The sequence below is a fragment of the Anser cygnoides genome, chromosome 3 (genome assembly GCF_040182565.1).
Source record: "Anser cygnoides isolate HZ-2024a breed goose chromosome 3, Taihu_goose_T2T_genome, whole genome shotgun sequence".
Lineage (NCBI taxonomy): Eukaryota > Metazoa > Chordata > Aves > Anseriformes > Anatidae > Anser > Anser cygnoides.
The window spans coordinates 45,173,972-45,193,846 of NC_089875.1; the positions used below are offsets into that span (position 1 = coordinate 45,173,972).

The 19,875-nt window shown below is 37.8% G+C and overlaps 1 protein-coding gene across 5 annotated transcripts in view; it reads right to left on the reverse strand.

Annotated features, from left to right (window-relative positions):
* The window catches only part of FAM120B (family with sequence similarity 120 member B), a 60,912-nt gene that overhangs the window by 34,820 nt on the left and 6,217 nt on the right, over positions 1-19,875 (reverse strand). For 2 of the 5 annotated variants that reach the window (XM_013194653.3, XM_048045949.2), the window contains exons 2-5: positions 15,936-16,981; positions 12,546-12,726; positions 6,896-6,991; positions 549-721 (exon numbers count right to left, since the gene is read on the reverse strand). In XM_013194653.3, the coding sequence (XP_013050107.2) occupies positions 549-721; positions 6,896-6,991; positions 12,546-12,726; positions 15,936-16,955 (1,470 nt within the window). In that variant the 5' untranslated portion in view covers positions 16,956-16,981. Of the gene's footprint in view, positions 1-548; positions 722-6,895; positions 6,992-12,545; positions 12,727-15,935; positions 16,982-18,509; positions 19,846-19,875 lie in introns of those variants that run through there. The other 3 variants (XM_048045948.2, XM_048045947.2, XM_066994073.1) reach the window with 3 other exon arrangements.

Below are 19,875 nucleotides of genomic sequence, written 5' to 3' on the forward strand. Positions count from 1 at the left end.
CCAAGCATTTAGAATTATAGCAAAACTACTACCTAATGATCCCCTATTACTCAGACTTTAATAAGCAGAACCATATTCTCAATTCTGGCTTGAAATGGAATAGATTGACAAAGTAGTGTGAAAAAATAGTGAGAGCTGACTAAATATTTATACTGCCTGTTTGCCCAGCCTGCATAGTCACCTGAGGGGATGTCTCCTTTTGATGACACTAAGGAAACACTAAGAAAAGCTCTAATTTGCAAACGGGTCCCCAAAAGGGTGGGAAATCCCTCAGTTTACACTTTGTCCGTTAAACTGCCCAAGGGATTTTGTCACGGGCATGGGAGAGTTATTATGAACTACTAAAAAAAATAAGTGTTTCTTAAACAGGATGATGCATGTTAAATGAAGTAATTAAAATACTGTAATGCAGTACTATTATATTTGATCAACTATGCCTACAGTAAAGATTATGAGAAAAATTGACCACAGGCCAACAAAAAAGAGTTTACTAGTCAATCACACCTATAAGGGATGACAGCTGAAGAAGCAGTAACTGTCCCAGTTACCTGCAGCATTAGATAGGCCACCAAGCAGCAGAATCCTGCAACAGGTGCTTCTAGAGCTTGGAGCTCTTCCATCAAATCCTGAAGGTGAAAGCATGCCAGAAATGTACTGTACCGTTGCTTTTCCACTTCAGGTCCCTTGGCAAACCACAGTGTTTTCAAATTAGGTGTTCCACCTACAAAAGAAATCCATTATTTTATCTTGGCAGCATCAAGATAAAACATGCTTTCCTAAGTAAAATTTGAAAGGAAACAACTGATCTGCTCTTGGCACTCGCAATGACCACAGAGCGACAGTAAAATGTATTTGACAAAACTTGACATTTGAAAGAAACACAAAATATTAAGGCCTCTAATTTAACCAAATTGTATCAAATACAGCAACATTTAAGCAGAGTGGACTGAATTCAACTGTTACAACAACACATACAACCTTGAGACAACAGATATTTAGCTTTTGCAAGAACGTTTGCCTTGAAGTGTGTGCTATTCCTTGGTGACCCAGAGCTTTAAATGAGGTAAGTTTCATCATAAAAAATGATTCAACAGGATACAACCACATCCTTCTTCTCTCTCATAGCAACAGTGCATCAGATCCCCTCAGGATGCTAGAATTGCCTTTCTCACAACCACCTGCTTTAAGAAACAAACTGGCCACCTACACCATTTACTGGCATGCACTCTCCACATAACACTGCTGGCACGATTTTCTGCACTAGGTTCACTAGAAAGTTTGGGGAAGGAAAAAAAAAATCAAGGCTATCTAGCAGTTCATACTCTTTAGTCTACTGTATGAAACATTACTACAAACACATGCAAAAGAACAATCATCATTTATGTATATCTTTTCAGGCTTTTCTATAGTACCATTCACCACGGTGTCTAAATGCTTAATATTTATTCCATGTTGCCACCTCCCAACTTGTGACGTGTGAACTAATGTAAAATTTGCTCCCCATTTAAATTACATTTAGTCCATTATCAAAATAAACACTAATGCATGTGAAATAACAGACCAGCTAACTGGTTATGCCTAAGAATCCCAATTAAAGACAGAACCCTACCATAAAACACTGCTGCTTCTGTAGTTAAATAAAAAGGTGTGAATTTTAAATGTGGACCAATTACGCTGCATTTGGTAACACCTTTTTTTTTTTTTTGTGTGTGACATGCAGCAGCTGTAGTCCAGTTAGGAACACTTGGTGATAATAAATGGTTAAAGTGACAAGGTGCTGAATCTACATAGATGCTGTTTATTTAGCCAAGAAAACTCATTTACCAAATGGTATTAATTCTTCAGAGAGGGTGAAACTAGAAAGTTCTTGGTATTTTCTTTCTTCATCTCCTTGGTGTATGTTTGTCTTACTATTTTTAAGACCAACTTTCTGTTCAAAAGTTTTAACTATGTAAAGAGCTATCATTGTGCAATCCATAAGTTTCTAACCTTAACCTTACTTCGTAGGAAAACATACATATTACATTAAAAATACCAATAGCTTGATTTGGGTTAGACATGTGGTTAGCAGTATCACAAACACTGGCAGCAACAGGACCAGTATAGACAGCACCGTAAGAGATTCAGACTGCTGTTTTTGATAGTGGTAATTGTTGCATTGAGAAAGAAAAACAAAAATAAAATAAATAAAAAAGGAACAGCACAGTGACTTCGAGGAAGAAATAGATATGCAAAGATAATATGCATAAAACTAAAACAAAGCCAACTTTCCCAATCAAGGCTAACCAACTGTAAGGGGAGACAATTTTTAAGTAGGTAAACTCAAAGAGTTTTGATGGCTTCTGCTTTCCCAAAAGTTCACGTTCAGCCACATATGGAGAAAGACTCCAAGAATCAGTTAAAGGAAAGTACTCTTTCCATCTGTACTTTTTAAAAATGAATTGCATCCAAGGGTATACCTAATAATAGAAATTTTTCTTCCTTCAGAGTAAAACCATGAACTACATCAATAATCAAGGCTACATATCTATATTGAGAGAGCTCAACAAAAAATTCAAGACATCTTTTCCATAAACAGTTCGTTATACTTTCAGAAGTGACATCAACTTGCGCCTGGGAAAATGAGGTACTGATGAATTATGAGTTATTTACTCTGGGGAAGAAAACTTGACACTACCTCCTTTTGGAACATACCTGCCAAAACCATTATTTTTATGAAAGGGTCTCAATGCATTCAACAAATAATTAAATCCATGTCATAACCGAGAGAGAGAGAGACATTTATTAACCGTTAAATGAAAGATCAGTAAAAATGAACAAATATTCTGAAGTTTAATGACTTTCCCATGACCACATGTACAGCCAGCAACAGACCTAAATTCATACGCAGCAGACCCCCAAAACAGTTTTCTGCTCTAGTTGCAACCTCACTACATACTTTACAGCAATTATAAAAACATTTCTGAAAAAGAGAAATTTATTTGTAAAGGAATGAGAAATATTTTGCTTACTGAACACGTCTAAATATTTACTAAATTAACTTAAAAATGACAACAACAGCAAACCTGAAAAACAAAAGGGAGTGAAACAGAAGAAAACATGCTTAAAAGTGTAACAGATACATCTTTACAGTAAAGATTAGTCAGGAGAAAATTATCTATGCTATTTGGGTCATAGGAGCCATAAGGTCCCATGAATTACAGAGAGAGACTTAAACGCTGCATATGATTATGCCTCTTCTTAACATGCACTAAACTGTGTGAAAACTGTATTCAGCAGTGTGCAATCTGTAGTCCTTGGGCACTCCCAGAAAGAGAGCATCACAAAGACGTCCATGGAAATCTAGAAGTAGTACTTGCTTAAATACAAACACAGACAAACAACAAGTGAGAGAAAAGTAATTTGTTATTTTTTCCTTTTCACTCATACATTTAAAGACATTGTCATATAGAAAGCATTGTGAAAAATAAGAGCACTTCAAGGGAAGACAAATATTTATTTCATTTGTTTTAACTTCAATAACTGATTTACAAATATGGAATGCCTGTGAAAGTTGTGGAATGCATTAACAATATGATATCATTGAACTTCGGGCTTATATGAAGGTGACCCTCACATTCATACCGACTTATGTCATGTCATCATTCTGTATATAGATACAAATGTATATTATTTACTGTTCATTTACTGTTTGAAGTAATAACTATTGAAATTTCATTTTATAACACCAGTAATAGAACTTTAACATTTCTTTGTTTTACATGCTCATGCAAATACTAAGCAACAAAGATCAGTTTATAAAAATGTTATAATGCTCAACAGGAATGCTCATCATTAACTTGTGAACAACCTTGGCCAATTCTCAAGATGCCTTAAATCCAAATGCAAATTAAATCTGACCATTAAAGAAGCATTCAGAAGACAGCAATTTGAATTTGAGCATACTCATGACATATTCCTTTAAGATGTAATGACTAGAAGACTGAAAGTATATCCAAACTCCTGAAGTATAAAGTAGTCTGCATGCACAACCAGCTAAAATATCCTACATGTTTTCAGAAATAAAATGGAATGCAGAATTCATACTTTCCCAGTAAAGATTTTTAAACCTCCTGTTCCATAACAAACGGCACACACATCAAATAGATCGGCTACCTTCACAAGATATGGATGTTAAACAGTAATTTCTTAGATCACAGACCTTCTAAAAAAAATTCATTTCTCAGAGACAAATTTTGTTTTTATTTTATCAATTTAAGTAGTGCTTTGTCAGTGTGTGGGAAACATCACAACCACATTCATTCAAATGAAAGGAAACATTCCAGAAGGGAGATAGAGAACATGAGCAAGCGCGGATGACAATTCAGCAGATTCTCTCTCAAGAAAAATACACACACATAATAAACCCTGTACTTTAAACATATTTTAAACTGCCACCTTAAAGTCTTAAGGATTCAATGTTTCATTAAAAAACCTTACATTTGATACATTACCTGCAAGCCTTTTAGATGCAAGACAGTTCTGCTGTTTTATACACACAAAAAAATCCATTTATCAGTGGGATTTTTTTTAAGACCAATGTGAAATTTATATTTAGTGATATACATTATAGTTCAAAATTAATATCAAATAATATTTGTTCAGACTTTTTAATCTAAATCAAACACGACAGAGTCAAGAATTCACATATATTCTCAGCATATTACTAAACAATGAACTACTGAAATACTTGTGATGATGAGGCTATTGTTTTTTCCCAAAAATATAAAACAAAGAAGTTTCCCAGTTTGACTGCACCTGTAATTTTTCGAATAGTTTCTATTAAGGTTTCTTTCCTTTTTTTTTTTTTTTTTAGTAACCTGATCTTGATTGACAGCTTTGAACTCCAACTTCCTTTAGCAACTTCTTCAAGTGAGCTCTAAATACAATCCCTGTCTGAAAAATGTGATGCGCTGTTGAGAACCTTATTTGGTGAATTAGAAAGTCATGCTGTGGAAAATAAAAGATGCATGAGCGAATGTAAGGCATACAAATATGGACTGCAAAAATTTTAGAAAAATATTTGTTCGCTGAAGGAATGACAACAGAGCACTAAAAATAAACACCAGAAGTCCTCCTCCCCTTTTTTAATAGTCTGCTAGAACAGTCCTTCATTACTGATTTAGTAAAGATTATGTCTCCGAAGATGCTGTTTTTTACAAACTCCTGATATGCATTTGCTGCACACAAACAAAGTAATTTGAAATCCTATTTACTGTCAACATGAAGGCGGATTCTGTGTGTAGTATGTTGCAGGGCAGTAGAAACAGAGCACATTCCTCTCCAAGAAAGGAGGAAGGCACTATACTATCTGGGAAAGAAAATTTCACAACAATAAATACAGTATATCTGCCATGCAAACAGAAATGTAACGACATAGGTATCATTTATACTTTGTTGAGTTTTTGTTTGTTTTTAAAAACGCATGCTCCCAGACCATTACATGCTGAAATAAAACAGTTCTACAGAACAGACAAATCAACTTTTACCCTGCATATTCATATCCATTTGGAAAATTTCACAGCAATTTCATGCTATCATCAAGTCAATTAGATAATCACTCTTCTAATAGCATATCAGGGCTACTGGACAGTGAAACTACTGTATATCAAATGAAGGTTTGTTTGTACTTTGTTTATATAACTCAATTCTTTCCAAACAGTTCCTTTCAAAAGGATTTTGAAAAGGCTGCTATCTCAGATCAGCTGTTCTTCCTTCATACTTGAATTTGAAGACTCTTATTAAATATTACGACTTTTAATCATGAAGATAAACATACCATCTTAGGATACTTTGAGACAATTTACTGTAACCGCAGAAAATTACAAACAGGTAGCTTCTAAAGCACCCCCCCCAAAAAAAAAAAAAGGGAAAAAAAGAAAAAAAAGAGCATGCTCCAGCTTGATGTTTATGTTCATTACAAAGAAGTGAAGGCATTTTCCTCAACAAGGTATCACTGATATATCAATGGAACTAATACATTTCATATAAAAACTAAAAAACTTCCAGCTTCTGATCCACATGCTAATGGTCGAATAGAGAGAGATAGAGAGATACAGCTGTGAGAATAAAGGTAGAGGGGTTACAAGTCCAATAGCATTGTCAAATTAACAATTACAACAATTTTCCTTCTGAAATACCAACAATAATACACTACTATTTATTTCCTATGCTAAATTGGACAGCATCAAACCATTTAGTGATAACGAGATAAGTGACATACACCAAGCCCAATCTTTTAACTAGCGTACTTCCTCATAAATACATTCCTAATAATACTGATTTCACAAGGAGTGTTTAAGAATCTGTACTTTATCAAAGGAAAGAAAATATGAACACACAAAACACTTGATGCTTAAGGCAGTAAAAGACACTACACAAAAACAAGTAACTGATAACAGATAACTACTTTTTTTTTTTTTTTTAATTTGAAACTGGATTCTCTCTTCTGGGTTGTCTCAAGTGATCTAAAATGACCCTTTTTTAAATTCTCCACCAATCTCATTAACACATTCTCTCAAACAGCTCAATAGGAGAATTTTAATACGGCCCTACACACCACTTATACTGGCCTCAGAGCAGCATTTAGAACCTTTAAGGAATTGTTTGCATTTTCGAATGGATGTTTGAATTAGCACCAGGTTTAACAAGACACAGTAATAAAATGTAGCTCAAAGCGGAATCCTAGTATAATTACATAGGGCAATTAAAAGCAATTACAGGCATGCAGCATTTCTAATTTAGCTCCTTGTTCTCCACAATCATTTTGGATACCATATCAAACATCTGATGATATATTTTCCAACCTGATTTTAGTGATGTCATTATTTCAGATTTAAACACATTTTTATTCTACCTGGAAGAGGAGGCTGCACAGGTTGTATCACCTCTGGCTGCTGCAGAGGATTTCCGAAATAGACAAACCACTCTTTCACAGAAGGACAGGCTCCACCTAAACAAAGACAGAATTGGGTGAGTAAGTCGAGTGCAAGCATTGATACTTGCATAAAAGTTGGAAGCAGTGGTGGTCAGGGTTCTAAGTAATAGGAAGTACTTCACAACGACTTGTTTGCTCTACTTCTTTGAAATTAAAACACAAAAGATTAGTTTTAGTATCTTTATGACAAATCATCAGAAAAAGTGAAGAGAGTTTCAATTATGTACCATAAACATGAGTTTGGAGTTGGGAACCGCAGCCAAAAATGTAAGTACAAAAGTCTGTGGAAAGCATTCGAAAACATCTTTCAGCCAACTTTAGGCCCTCCCATTCCAAGGCAGTTCAGGCAGGGTGGAGGCATCTGGTGTAGTTTAGGGACCTGCATGAACTACCTCAGCCTCTCGGGGCCACAAACGCAGACAATCCTTAATATGGTCCTCCTGCCAGTTTGCCCTGATAATTCCTATATCAGGATTTACAAAAAAATCTTTACAGGAAGCCTTGATGGCTATCTATTTGAAAGCTGACAGCAATGGAGTTACCCCAGTCAGATGCAGAGCTTTTAGAGACTATTGTTCCAGATCTTTTATCCGGTATAAAGGGATTGTTTATGCCTAATAGCTCAAGTGGCTTCCTAGCCCTCCAAACCCCAACCTCACCCCTGCTCCATGTAAAGATTAAGGCGTCTTTTAACTTAAAAGTTTCACTATTTGAGCCACATGCTCCCCACCCCATACTGGCTTTAAAGCTGAGCTCACATTAAAATCAAAGGGAATCTGGTACCTTACTTCTCTGCATCGCTCAGAACATGTCTGCCGTAAGGGTGTTGGGGAGAGGAAGACAGAACAGTCAGTTACCAGTTCTGATTTCTGTTGTACAAAGCTAACCAAGGTCAGTTTCCAGATTCACAGAATTGCATCTATAAATCCTTCCAGCTCTCACTCAGTGTTTTTGAGATACAGGGGGTTTCAGTGGTACTAACAACAAATCCCTGCCTTTTGTCATTAATTCCCATCACTGTGCATTTTAATTCACATAGATTTCTAATGCCGCAATGTGAACCCCCCAAAAATCTTTACCTAGCATAAAACATCAAAGACACACAAACAACAACCAACTCTCCAACACTCTCCTCCTCTTGTCTCCCCCATCTCAAAAACTTTGGTCACATTAGTTTCCTGACCTTGTCCATAGTTCAGTGCAGAAAATGACTGCTGGCATGAATGAGCAATAGCATGTCATGGTGCAGGGGAAGAATAACCTCAGATGGGGTGCTAGACTCAGGGATAAGAGGAGGGGAAAAGAACTTGACAAAATCTGTTTTACTGCCCTGCTTCTTCTACCTTCCTTAAGCATGGACCTGTAGCACAAACTCCCAATGAAGGTGAAGGACTGAAGAGTCAGCAACTGGACTGCAAGGGACAGCACTACACCTGTGCTTACCATGCTTTGTTGTTTGAAAACTGTTGATGTGAAGAATAAAATGAAAAATGCCTAGGCTGGGGGAAAAAAACCTACACATTCAACTGCACATTCCAATAGCTGAAGAGTCTCAAATCTTGATTATAAATCATTGCCTATGATAATGTTTTTCCATTAAGAAAACCTTCCAATTTAATATCCCAAAGTCACTTTCAGAAAGCATTTTCATGTTTTAGCACTGTTTGAAGCCATTACGTAAATGACTCTGCTTTATCCAATCCATTCGACCTCCTAAATTTTAGCCTGGTTTCTTAAGGAAGCAAGGCTTATATAATTAGGATGTCTGTCTTTTAACTAATTGATGGACCCACTGATCTTTTTCAACTAAATCTGAAACAGCACAAAAGATTTCAACTGTATGAAACAGCAAAACATTGCATGAAACTGGTGACTCGGCTGACAGATCCTATTAGGGCACCAACTGAAAGAAAGGCAGGAAAGTCAAGTTACCTGTTCTATCTGAATGCACTGGATGGCCAAGCAATAAACCAATAGCTACGGAAGACACAAAGTTGAGTAAAAAAAAAAAGTACATGGTATTTGGGTAGAACAACAAACAAGAGGGGACATACTTGACAACACAATATATTGCAGAAGGTCCTGCAAATTCACAGCACATGAACCTAGCAAGAACTGCATTGAAAGGCGATTACTAAATGCCAAGTCTTCTGGCATGGAATTATCTCTGGGTAAAAAAGTAGTCTAATTTTTGAAACATTTTTTCCCCCACAATACACATATAGATTATCACCAGTGAAATTCAAAAACATGATTTCCTTTGCTTAAATAGACCCTGTATAACCTGTGAAAGCACTGCCTAGTAGCTAAAGGAAAATTTCAGCTACGTGCAAAACATTGACCTAAGAGACTGCTGGAAACGGTGTGCTCCTCTACACCTGCACCAACGCCAACCCTACTGAGCAGTCACTTGTGATAACTGGCAAAAATTCTACTAATGGCCTGTTTTTGACAGTGTCAAAGGCATGGTCAGCCTGGGCTGCTAATCTTAGAACTGGGAGTGATGCCAGGACTTCCAGGAGCTGGCCACGTGTTTAGGCTGCATTACATAACCTTGCAACTGGTGCAGGTATTTCCATGGACTGAGCTAGTGCCAAAACCTGTCGGCTTTGTTCTGAACTCTTTGTGTACAAAAGAAAGAGCTTGGCTTGTATATCAGCCTGCACTATTTACTGTTATTTTTCCCTCCTCCTCGATTTTTTCTAACAGTACAGTTGTTCTAGGAACAATGTTGAAAGTTGACAACTTATGTATCACTATAAAGCAATATTCCACCTAGTGCTCAGAAGAAGCTCTGGTAATATTAATTATATTTTTAATAAACACAAGCAACAAGTGTTGTATGATCAAGATCATCCCCCTTCCTTTTTTTTTTTTTCCTTTTTTTTTTTTTGGTGGGGTGAAAATAAGGCTCTTATTCTAGTAATACTTTGGTAAATAAATGTATGCACATGCTTACCATACATCAAACTACAGCCGAAGTGAAAGCTTCAAGAGCAGTTCTTTCAGCAGTCTTGTTAACTTTTTCAGGTGACCATTGATTTGCTCATTCCCACTCCCTGCTATTCCCTCAGGTTGTTTTACCACAACTGTTTGTGACTACACAGAGTCAGATAGGGAAACAGAACCAGGTTAGTTACCTGACTGCAAGAAAGTCAGGGAAGAGAAAAATGAGCTATTTTCAGTTTGCCACCATGTAGCTGCACAAAGAGCTGCACCGGCACAACTGAGAGGTTGCACAGGGACTGAAAGGAATGGCTGTGCAAGAAAATTACACTGGCAGTGGCAGCAAAATAAATGCTGGCAAAGTGGCATGGTCTATGCAGGTGATTTCAAAGGATATGATGACATCCAGCTCCTATTGATTCTTGGGTATCTTAGGCATCTAAAAATCTTAACCTAAATAAACAAAACGTAAGAGGTTCTTGTTTCAGGGTTGATTGAGCAGTTTACATTATTTTTAACATGTTCTTAACTAAAACAGCAATTGCTGCTTTTACAAAGTGTTGGCTGTTTTGTTATCCTTATTTAACACTAAATAAGAAGATTTGCAAACTGCAAAGAGGTCAGTATCCAAACCAGGAATCTTATAATTGAGGGATCTTAAGGAATAAAAGCGGGTATACATACGTCTCCGCTGCAAACTGGAACATTGTGTAGTTAGCTGACTTGATTTTACAAGAGCTACACTGGCAATTGTTTCTCTACAGCAGCAGGCTCCAGCCTAATTTAATTGGTTGCCTCCTTCCAGTAAGCTCTTCTTTTTAATGCTAATCTAAAGTAATTCTACATTATATGACAATCTACATACAGTGCTGTTTACATCTCCCCTTCCTACCCCTCACTGAACTACAAAAAAGTCAGACTTTATCCGAGTGAAACTCGTAAAGGATTCTACTTACTTTGTAGAGAACACTATTGCCTTGTAGCTCTACAAGGAAATTCATTAAAAAATAATGCTGACATTCACTTACAAATTTCCATACAGAATCTGATTAATGGTCTACACTCTTGACCTGAAAGCAACTATACACTGGAGTAAATACCAACTAACCAACCCATGAACGACTAGGAAGTGACACAGTTAAAGCAGAAAGAGGTAGATACAAGCAATAAAAATGCAGATTTATTACAGTAGCCATGCAGACAAGCTCTACCTACCTTTTTGGAAAGGTTAAGGATTGGGGGTGTTCAGCATGATTTACTTTACAAAACTGTTTCTGGAATTTGAAGCATGAACTGACAGCAAGTAAAACATGTTATCCATGGTTCTATTCTAAAATCACTTTCTTAAAAGAAGACCTCTTTCAAGTCCAAATTTCATTTTCATTACAATTCTAAATTAATGTTTCTGTATTTCAATTCTAATCTTCTTCATCTGACCACTACAAACACTAACACAAATGCAAATCTGCCTACTACCCTGCCATCCTGCAGCAACAATTGTTAATTAGAAGTTTTGGTACTGGGTGTTTCTGAAAACATCAATGAATATCCTGCTGCGCAGAGGAACAAACAAAACCCAATGAAGTTATAATTGTCTACAAATTTTAGAGGCAATAGGCTGAAAAATGAAAGATGACAGATGTGCATGACTACTGCTGAGCTTTTTGTTATTCTCTCTAAAGGACTATGTAAACTCTGAATCAGTTTTTCTTATTTTTTTCCTATTATGGTATGACTTCAATTTCTAGTTGGTGAAGGAAGTCAGGTACCTCATTTATATGGCCTTTCTAAGCACATAGTTTAAATATTAAGTTGATTGTGGGGCACTTTCATCAATACAAATGTAAAGTGATTAACGAAGAGAAAACAGCATATTAAAAAGAATAAAAATGCATTTTTTCAAGTCACTGCCTAAAAGCCACTGGGAGCATGAAATAAAAGCCACCACAGCTAAAGATAACATTTAAGTAATGACAGTCTCAATAGCGCAAAATTTGTACAAGGATGCACATAAAAATTTTGTGTCTTAAAGTAGAAGAGAAGCACAGATACCTACTGCAGTATCTGTTTATACAACTGGATAAAGAAATCTTACTTTCTTCCACCTTGATGAAAGAATTAATAATCACTGGCATGACTGCTTGTGTATTACTGCAATAACTGTGTTTGCCTATCAGATGTTCTTAAAATCACAGACTTAAAATCAACAGAAGGCAAAACGGTAACTATTTTGTAGAAGTGTATTACAGCCGACATTAATTCATCAGGAGATACTTAGTAAAACAAAACAAGGCTTTATATCCTCTCAAACTCTTAAAATATTCTAAATGTCTTAGTTTTGCTCAATCTTTTGATGATTAACAACTTTTACAACTTCCCATTTATCAACAAAAAAATACGTTTTTTTAAATCTCTTGAAAAGTACTGAAAATTAACAGCATGTAGAAAAACTACAATTTCATTGTCAAGTTTTCTTTTGATTCCTTACAAACTACATCTTAGTTGCCCACAGTTTTTATCCTAAATGCCATGCAGAAGTAGCCACTGAAACAACAAGTTCAAGATTTCATATTTCAGAATTTAAAGTACACTTGAATAATGGTGTAAGTAGGCTAACCCGTACCTTTTCCAGATTCCAACAAGACAGAATAAACATGCTGACGAGCAGGGCGAAAGATGAGTGCCTGTCCAGGAATCTCTGTATCGCGATCATCTTCCAAAGAGTTGCTGCACTCAATCACTCCACTACTCAGGATATTGAAGATTACGTAATTTTCAGATTGGATGTGTTGTTCCTTAGCTAACTGTTCAAAGAAAGAAGAAGGCGTTATCTCCAAAATTAAGAATGATCAAAAAGTAACAAAACATATCCATTGTTAGAGGAATCAGTACAAGTGGACAGAGTGGTCAGGAAAGGAACAAGCACTTTTTCAAAAAAACAGAACTATACTGTTTTCAGACACCTATCTTTTTATAAATAGGAATTCCCAGGAAACCCATCATTGCCTTTCTCTTAATCGCTCCTTGAATTCATAAATCTTGAGTTTTTTTTTTCACAACACCTTTTTAGAGAGTAATCGTGCTTAGAATGAGTTCTGAATTCAGACATAAAAAAATGAGCTGTCCTCCATTAGCCACTCTTCTTCAAGAGTTCTTCCCTTTCTAAAAAGTGTATATACACTTCAAAAAAAAAAAAAAAGTACGACACTTGAGTGAAGGCATGACAAAACCCAAACTTTTCATTTCATTGTAAGACAAGCTATACAAGACAGTCCCTTTCCTTTCCTGAGAGTAGTTGGATTTGTGTACTTTACATAGTGGTGAAATTAGAATACTGAAACTTCACCACACTTTTACTTTGTGATAGCTTTTTCCCTCAAGGAAAGAAATACAGTCTACTCCAGTGAGGAAACAAGGTCTCCAGCCTTGCTGAAAAGCAGAATCACAGCATCAGGCTGCAGGCTGGCCACCCACCAGATGCAGGCACATCAAATGCCTACAGGCAGCCAGGGTACCTACGGGGACAGCTGGTCTGGACCATCTTACAAACAAAGCTGCTCTCAGGTACCCTACTCTTAACTAATCTGGATTGGCCAAGTGCAGAGCCAGCCATACTTTCTACTTCCAAACCTCAAACCCAAACTACAGGGGTCTAATTCTCCTGGACCCATGCTTTATGGTGCACAGGCACAGAAGTTTCTCTGCTTGGCATTCTCTGCATGTGTCGCGCTACCCGTATTATTTGGGTTGTGCCATCTACACAGCTACCTCAGTCTTTTTCGCAGGGAATTACCAGACCACTGGCCAGAGAAACTCATCATCTCTGCAGGATCCTGGTACCTACAAGCCTAGGGACTCAGGAGTTCAAAGCTGCAGTCAAACACTGGCCATTACTGATCAAAACTAATTCTATGGAAAGGTCACACTTCCCAAATAACAGCTCACATGAGCATACAATGAATGACAGGCTTCTATATAAATGGCCAGTCAACAGAGATTTTCTTACAGCAATAAATTACTGGTTGCCCGGGAAGAAATTCTTCAGGATTCCTGATGTACTGAAAGAATGTAATCTCCCAAATCCACTCTTGTATAAAACAAAACCAAAGAGTTTTCTGAGCATGATTTGAATAAAGCACCACGGAACTATTTCAGACAAACTTTCACAACTACGAGATCATTTGAAAATGCTAGTTTCTTATCATTTGCAAATAGCATACACATCCTAATGTACTGGAAAAAAAAAAGCTGATTTCAATAGTAAAGTTGTTTTCAATGCTGTAACTTGAAAAATACTTCTAATTTACACATGCAGACAGCTAGAAGGGTATGTTCTTCTTCCCTGAGGGAACCAGGAACATGAGGCTATGTCCCTGAGGTTGGAACTGAGCTGTGTATGCCATTTGTGCGCGTTTTAGATAACGTGTAAGGCAAGTAGAATTACATTGTGGATTTCAAAATATGAAACAAAGCACGCACACAACATATATAAATATTTAAACACCTGTAACAGAAAAGCAGAAGACAACGTCTTCAACTTTGACTGTAATTTCCTTGGCTCAGGTATGAGCTTAACGTGGGATTTATGAAGCAAGAGTGAGACATTCTTCAATGGAGCTTCTAAACGTTATTATTTCCGTACAGCAGTAGCTCAGCATGATGCTAGATAACTGCAACACTATAAATGAAAGATTAAACCAAGAAATAATGACCACTTGTCATAAAGACCACATGGTACATTCTCTTAAGGAGTAAGGATATTAATACTATTGCCCTGGCTGTAATCCCACCTAGATAATTACATTCTGCCTATTTTTTCCTTGCACCTCAAGCATAAACAGTATTTTTCAACACTTCATTAGGATGTAGTGTTATTGTTTTTCTAATGATGTCCTGTATTTACTACTACAGTCAAAAATTACATGTATTGTATCTACATGTGGTTAACATCAAATCCAAAGACGTCTGCAGTTTAGCTGAAATGATCATTGCATAGGTTTTAATTTAGCTTTTAAATGTTTCAGAGTCTTTTTGAAAAGGAAAATGTAAATTACATAATTAGAGTAATATAATGAGGAAACAAAAATAGTCTTAAAGCAAAGATGCAAGATAATTAAGAGACAGAAAAAATAGGGAATTAGTAGATGACTAATACAGGGTACAAAAGCCACTACCTCCTGTAGCCTTTTCTTTTTTTTCAATTAAACCTCAATATATTCTCTGAACTGCTATGAATTTGCAGAGTTGTGCTCTAGGCTTACTGCTGTTGTATGAACTCCGATGCAAGGCAGCTCAATTGGTATAAAGATTAGCCCATGTCTTGGCAGAGGAGTTTTCTATTAGCCAGGCAGGCTACCTGAGCTAACACATCCAACCTGCTAGAGCGAGCCAATCTGACTGTACGGCTTCTCACCCCATTGCCAGTGCATCTCTGCCTCCGTAGGAAGCCATACGTTAAACCTCTTAGTGCAGCCCTGCCCTGTGAGGATCAACAGGCCACTGCTTTTGGTTCATTTAAGGGCAGTGCATCTGAATGATAATTAATGTGGTACTAAAAGCTTGAAATATAGATTTATTGGAAGCTTTCCTGTCTCCTCCACAACAGCAATTTTAACTCCTGTGTTCTTAGCACAGCTCCCCTTTGGTACCTTGACTGCATGTGCCAGGCACAGCCCAGCAGACCACTAACCAGCTGCATCTGACTTATGGGCTCTCAAAGCAAAAAGCAAGTTATTCCATCGTGCAATACAAGGAAAGCACATCCCTGTGCCCAGCTACCAGCCCAGACACGTGCTGCTCCCTGTTATTTGACCTGACACTTCAAAAAGAGAGGAACCGCTGTTAATTAAGATGTGCCGCATCTGCCCTTAGCATGATGTATATAATACTCCTAATCATAGCTGATCTTAACAAACAAAATATTTTGTTCAAGCAAATTTAATGAACTCATTACCAACTTTCACTACGTAGTCATGACAATAAACAGACCACTGAGCTTTAGAAGACAAGGTACCTGAAAGATTTCCTTATCTTGACACATGGCTGTTTCTCCTACATCTGAGAACGTTTTGAGATGTCCTGCACTGGGAGGAATCCATGGAGACTGCTGCCCAGGCAAAAGATAGGACTCCATTCCTTTGAGAAGTAATGTCTTGTCTGATCCCAAAGGCAGCATCGCTTCCAGGTGTTTCAGGCTGCTGTACGAGCACGGGATTCTCGAGATGTAGTTTGCTACAGCCAGAATTACGTTTGTTCTTCTGTTGTAGCTCTTATTCTTGGGTGGACAGGTGGCTAAACATTTACTCCAAAAGCCCTCCAACAAGCTTTCTGGAACAACATCATTGCCAAGCAAGCAAGCAAAGAGAGGGAGGTGTGTCATACTAAGACCCAACGCACGGCAAAGAGCTTCTCTGCAGTACATAACAGTGACCAGTTTGTCCAAGCAGAGCTTCTCAATGGAAAAATAGGGAGACGTATTATAGATGAGGTAGTCACTGTCTTGCCCAAGAATTCCTATGCAGTTATGTTGCAAACCATACGCAGCCACCTCAAAGTCTGCCTCCTGCAACGTGCACACTGTTTTTTGACCGAGTGACTTCAGGGCATACCGTGTAAAAGTAGGCAACGCTGAGGGAAGAACGAACATTCCTCTCCCCGGTTGTTTCCTGTGAGTCTTGACAAACTGAAACAGTGCAGCTATTTCCTTGTAATTCTGCCACCTCCGTTTGATCCACTCGTCTCTCTTCTTCTCTTCTACCACTCCATCAAAGTAAAACACCAGCGTGATACCAGCTGCTGTAAAAGCTTTAATAAAAGCCTCTAAATTGGCAAGGTACTCCCGCCACTGGCCACCGCACACCCAGGATTCCGGCGTGTACCAGTGCCTAACACAACTCATGGCATCTACTACGATAACAGGCGGGATATCTGGATGATCGATGCGATGCTTTTCCGCCACCTCTTTCAGATCTACCGTTCTGCAGGCGTCAGGGCAAACTCTTGTCACAAATCCCTGCAAGCCTTTAATGCCCATGGTTGATCTCTGAAACTCAAAGCAGCCTGAAAGAAGAAAAATAAAAACAGAATTCCAAAATGCAGCACTAAGAAATATAATAAAATGCTAGTTTGTTAAACAAACAAACAAAAAAGAACATTTAGAAACTGAGCAGGTATTTCTCTGCTTTTGCTAATAGCTTTTTTTTTTTTCTTTTATTAATCCTGGCCTTTAAACTATCTGACCCAGTTTTCATCCCAGCAACAAACTGGACATAAAGCCTATTTGCTTTGCCTTCCATCTCCGTTTTTTGTATCAGTGAAAACAGTAATAATCAAAATGTTTTCATCTGCATGACTTTAAACATTTCAGATGAAGTGTTAAAATGTATACATTGCTAGAAAAACAGATACAGATGTAATTTAAAGCTTTATATCATCTCAGCTGACAATGTGCAACACAGGACTTAATGGCTTACTTTTCACACTAAAAGTATGTGACATCTTGTATTTAGATGAAAAAAATACTAAGTAACTTTGGAAACTGGTCCTGTACCTTGAGTGTTCAAATTGCTCAGCTACCGTCACAGTTTACAGGCAGCACTCCATCAGTGTGGTGCCAGCTGCATGCAATACTGACTTCCCCAACATTATTGGCACTGTCAGTTTGCTTTGAATCAGAAACTGAATCCATTTTACCATGCTGGCATTTGAAAACATAGTTAAGTTTCACGGCATGTTTAAAGAATTACAGGCTTACCTATACTTGGTGAATCTACAAATTTGACTATCATGAATAGTGAAGTTATTTTATTAAACGGGATTTCTAACATGCACAGCAATTTTGAACAAATCTATTTTAAAAGACACACGTGCAAATCTTAAGTAGAAAATACATAATTAAAAATTGAACGTCGCATTTTTTGTTTACAAAACACCAAGAGATTGAAGCATAGTCTCCAAATTCTGTGGCAGAACTTTATTTAGCATCCTGAATGAACCAATATATGTGTTCCATAAAAAGAGAGTCGTGGGATAAAATTAAAACCACAGATGACTTCTGTTTTTATTTCTAGAAATCTCAATGCAAATTAGTTTGGCAAAACTTTGACATTAGATGTGCTCTTTCCTCTACTACAACAGTGATTTCCTTTACCACACCACCATTTTAAAGGACCTTCCAATGAAAACTGGAAGTGACAACGCTGACCTTCTCATCAAGTTTTGTTTTGTTCTTTATTCACAGAAAATATGTTTTGCTTTTATTTTGATTTTATTTGAAAGTAAAATCCTTTCTCAGTTGCACAGTGAAGACATTCAATATGCTTTAATTAATTAGGTACTTTTTTGTTGTTGTTTCTCACTGTTGGTTTCTGACATTTCAATTACAGACTGTCTCAGGAGTGTTACATTACAATAAACATGCTTCTGATATATACAAAACAAACTGAATTCAAAAAAGTACTGTGAATTGACAACTTTTAAAGGTATTTCAGTTCTTCTTCCTTGGAGTTTGAAATACTTAATACCCTTCAGATACAGTTTCTGAATACCATCCTCTTTAATGCAATATGAAATACACGAATTTACATACAACATAAGGCATGGGTACGCAAGGTAGGGCGTCGCTTTCTCAGCAGCGCTACTTCCAGTGATACCTGGGTGCCTTTAACACCCCAGCCATTTGCTTTTCCAGGACAGCTCCACCTCTGATTGCAAACAGTTTGAGCACTGGCAGATTATCTATCACTTTCCTTGGAGATCTAGCAGCAAGCGTGAAGATCTTCACCTTTCAGGCTCTAACTTGAGCAGTCAGACTAAATGTTCAGTACCCAGATGCAGTATGCCATTGCAGGTCTTACTGCTGCAGAAACGTGCTGTGCTCAAGCGTTACTTATAATTCAGTACAGATTCCGGCCTTGGTGGCTGCACACCTAGAGCAGGAAGTGTGGTAAAACAACTTACTGGCTGTACCATGTTATATTAAATTGAAAGAGCTATTTCCTTTAACCTTCAAACTCTTGTATCTGAAGCATTCCTCTTGCCTAACAGTTTACGCAAGCCTGTGACACTGACATTATCAGAAAAATCTCCATGACCAGTAACAGCTTGGCCTAATCAACAGAAAGTTAACAGCCAAGCACATAAGCAAGAATCTTGGGCGCTATTACCATTTTAACATTATCACAAACATCTGCTGAAAACGTAATAATATTAATAAAAAGATTTTATATTCTTTCACTCATCCTGTTTTTCTTTCTTTCTTTCATCCAGGAGCCTCCATGTTAAGGGAAACTCTCTCTATATATATTCTGATACTGTAGTGGATTTCACCACAATATCAGAAAAAAAAGATAAGATCTACTGCCTTGAGAAGAACGTCAATAATGGTGGAAGAAGGATTAAAGCACTGGATGTTGGAACTTTCAGTTTCATAAGAGTTGCAAACTTGCATGTTTTGTGCAACAGATGAACGTTTTAAAGCCGGATGTTTATTTTTTTGTGAAACTGAGATCTCAGGTTTACACGGGATCTCAGCTGCAAGGCTAAAAAATGTTCTTTATTCTCAGAAAATAAAATCTGCAGGAAGAAGAAGAAAACCCTCCACCACCCGAGTAATCAGCGGTGTCTTCCTTCCTTCCGATGTTTACACAAGCACCGGGATTCACGGGAGACCCCTGCTACTGCCGGCGAGCCGAACGCCCGTTGAGTTCACCCCGCCAGCACCCCCCCCCACCACGACAGGGATTTTATTGTCCCCCCAGCGAGGCGCAGCACCGCTGCCGGCACCCCCAACCGCCCTCGCAGAGTGCCCTCCGGCCGGGGAGGAACAAGGGGCAAAGTCCCCCCGCTCCCTTCGCCGCCGCGGCCCGGCCTCAAGGGGCCGAGCCCCCCCCCGGGGCCATGCTGCGAGCGGAGCCCCGCTCGCACCCCCCCGCCCACCCGCCTCGGCCGTTAAA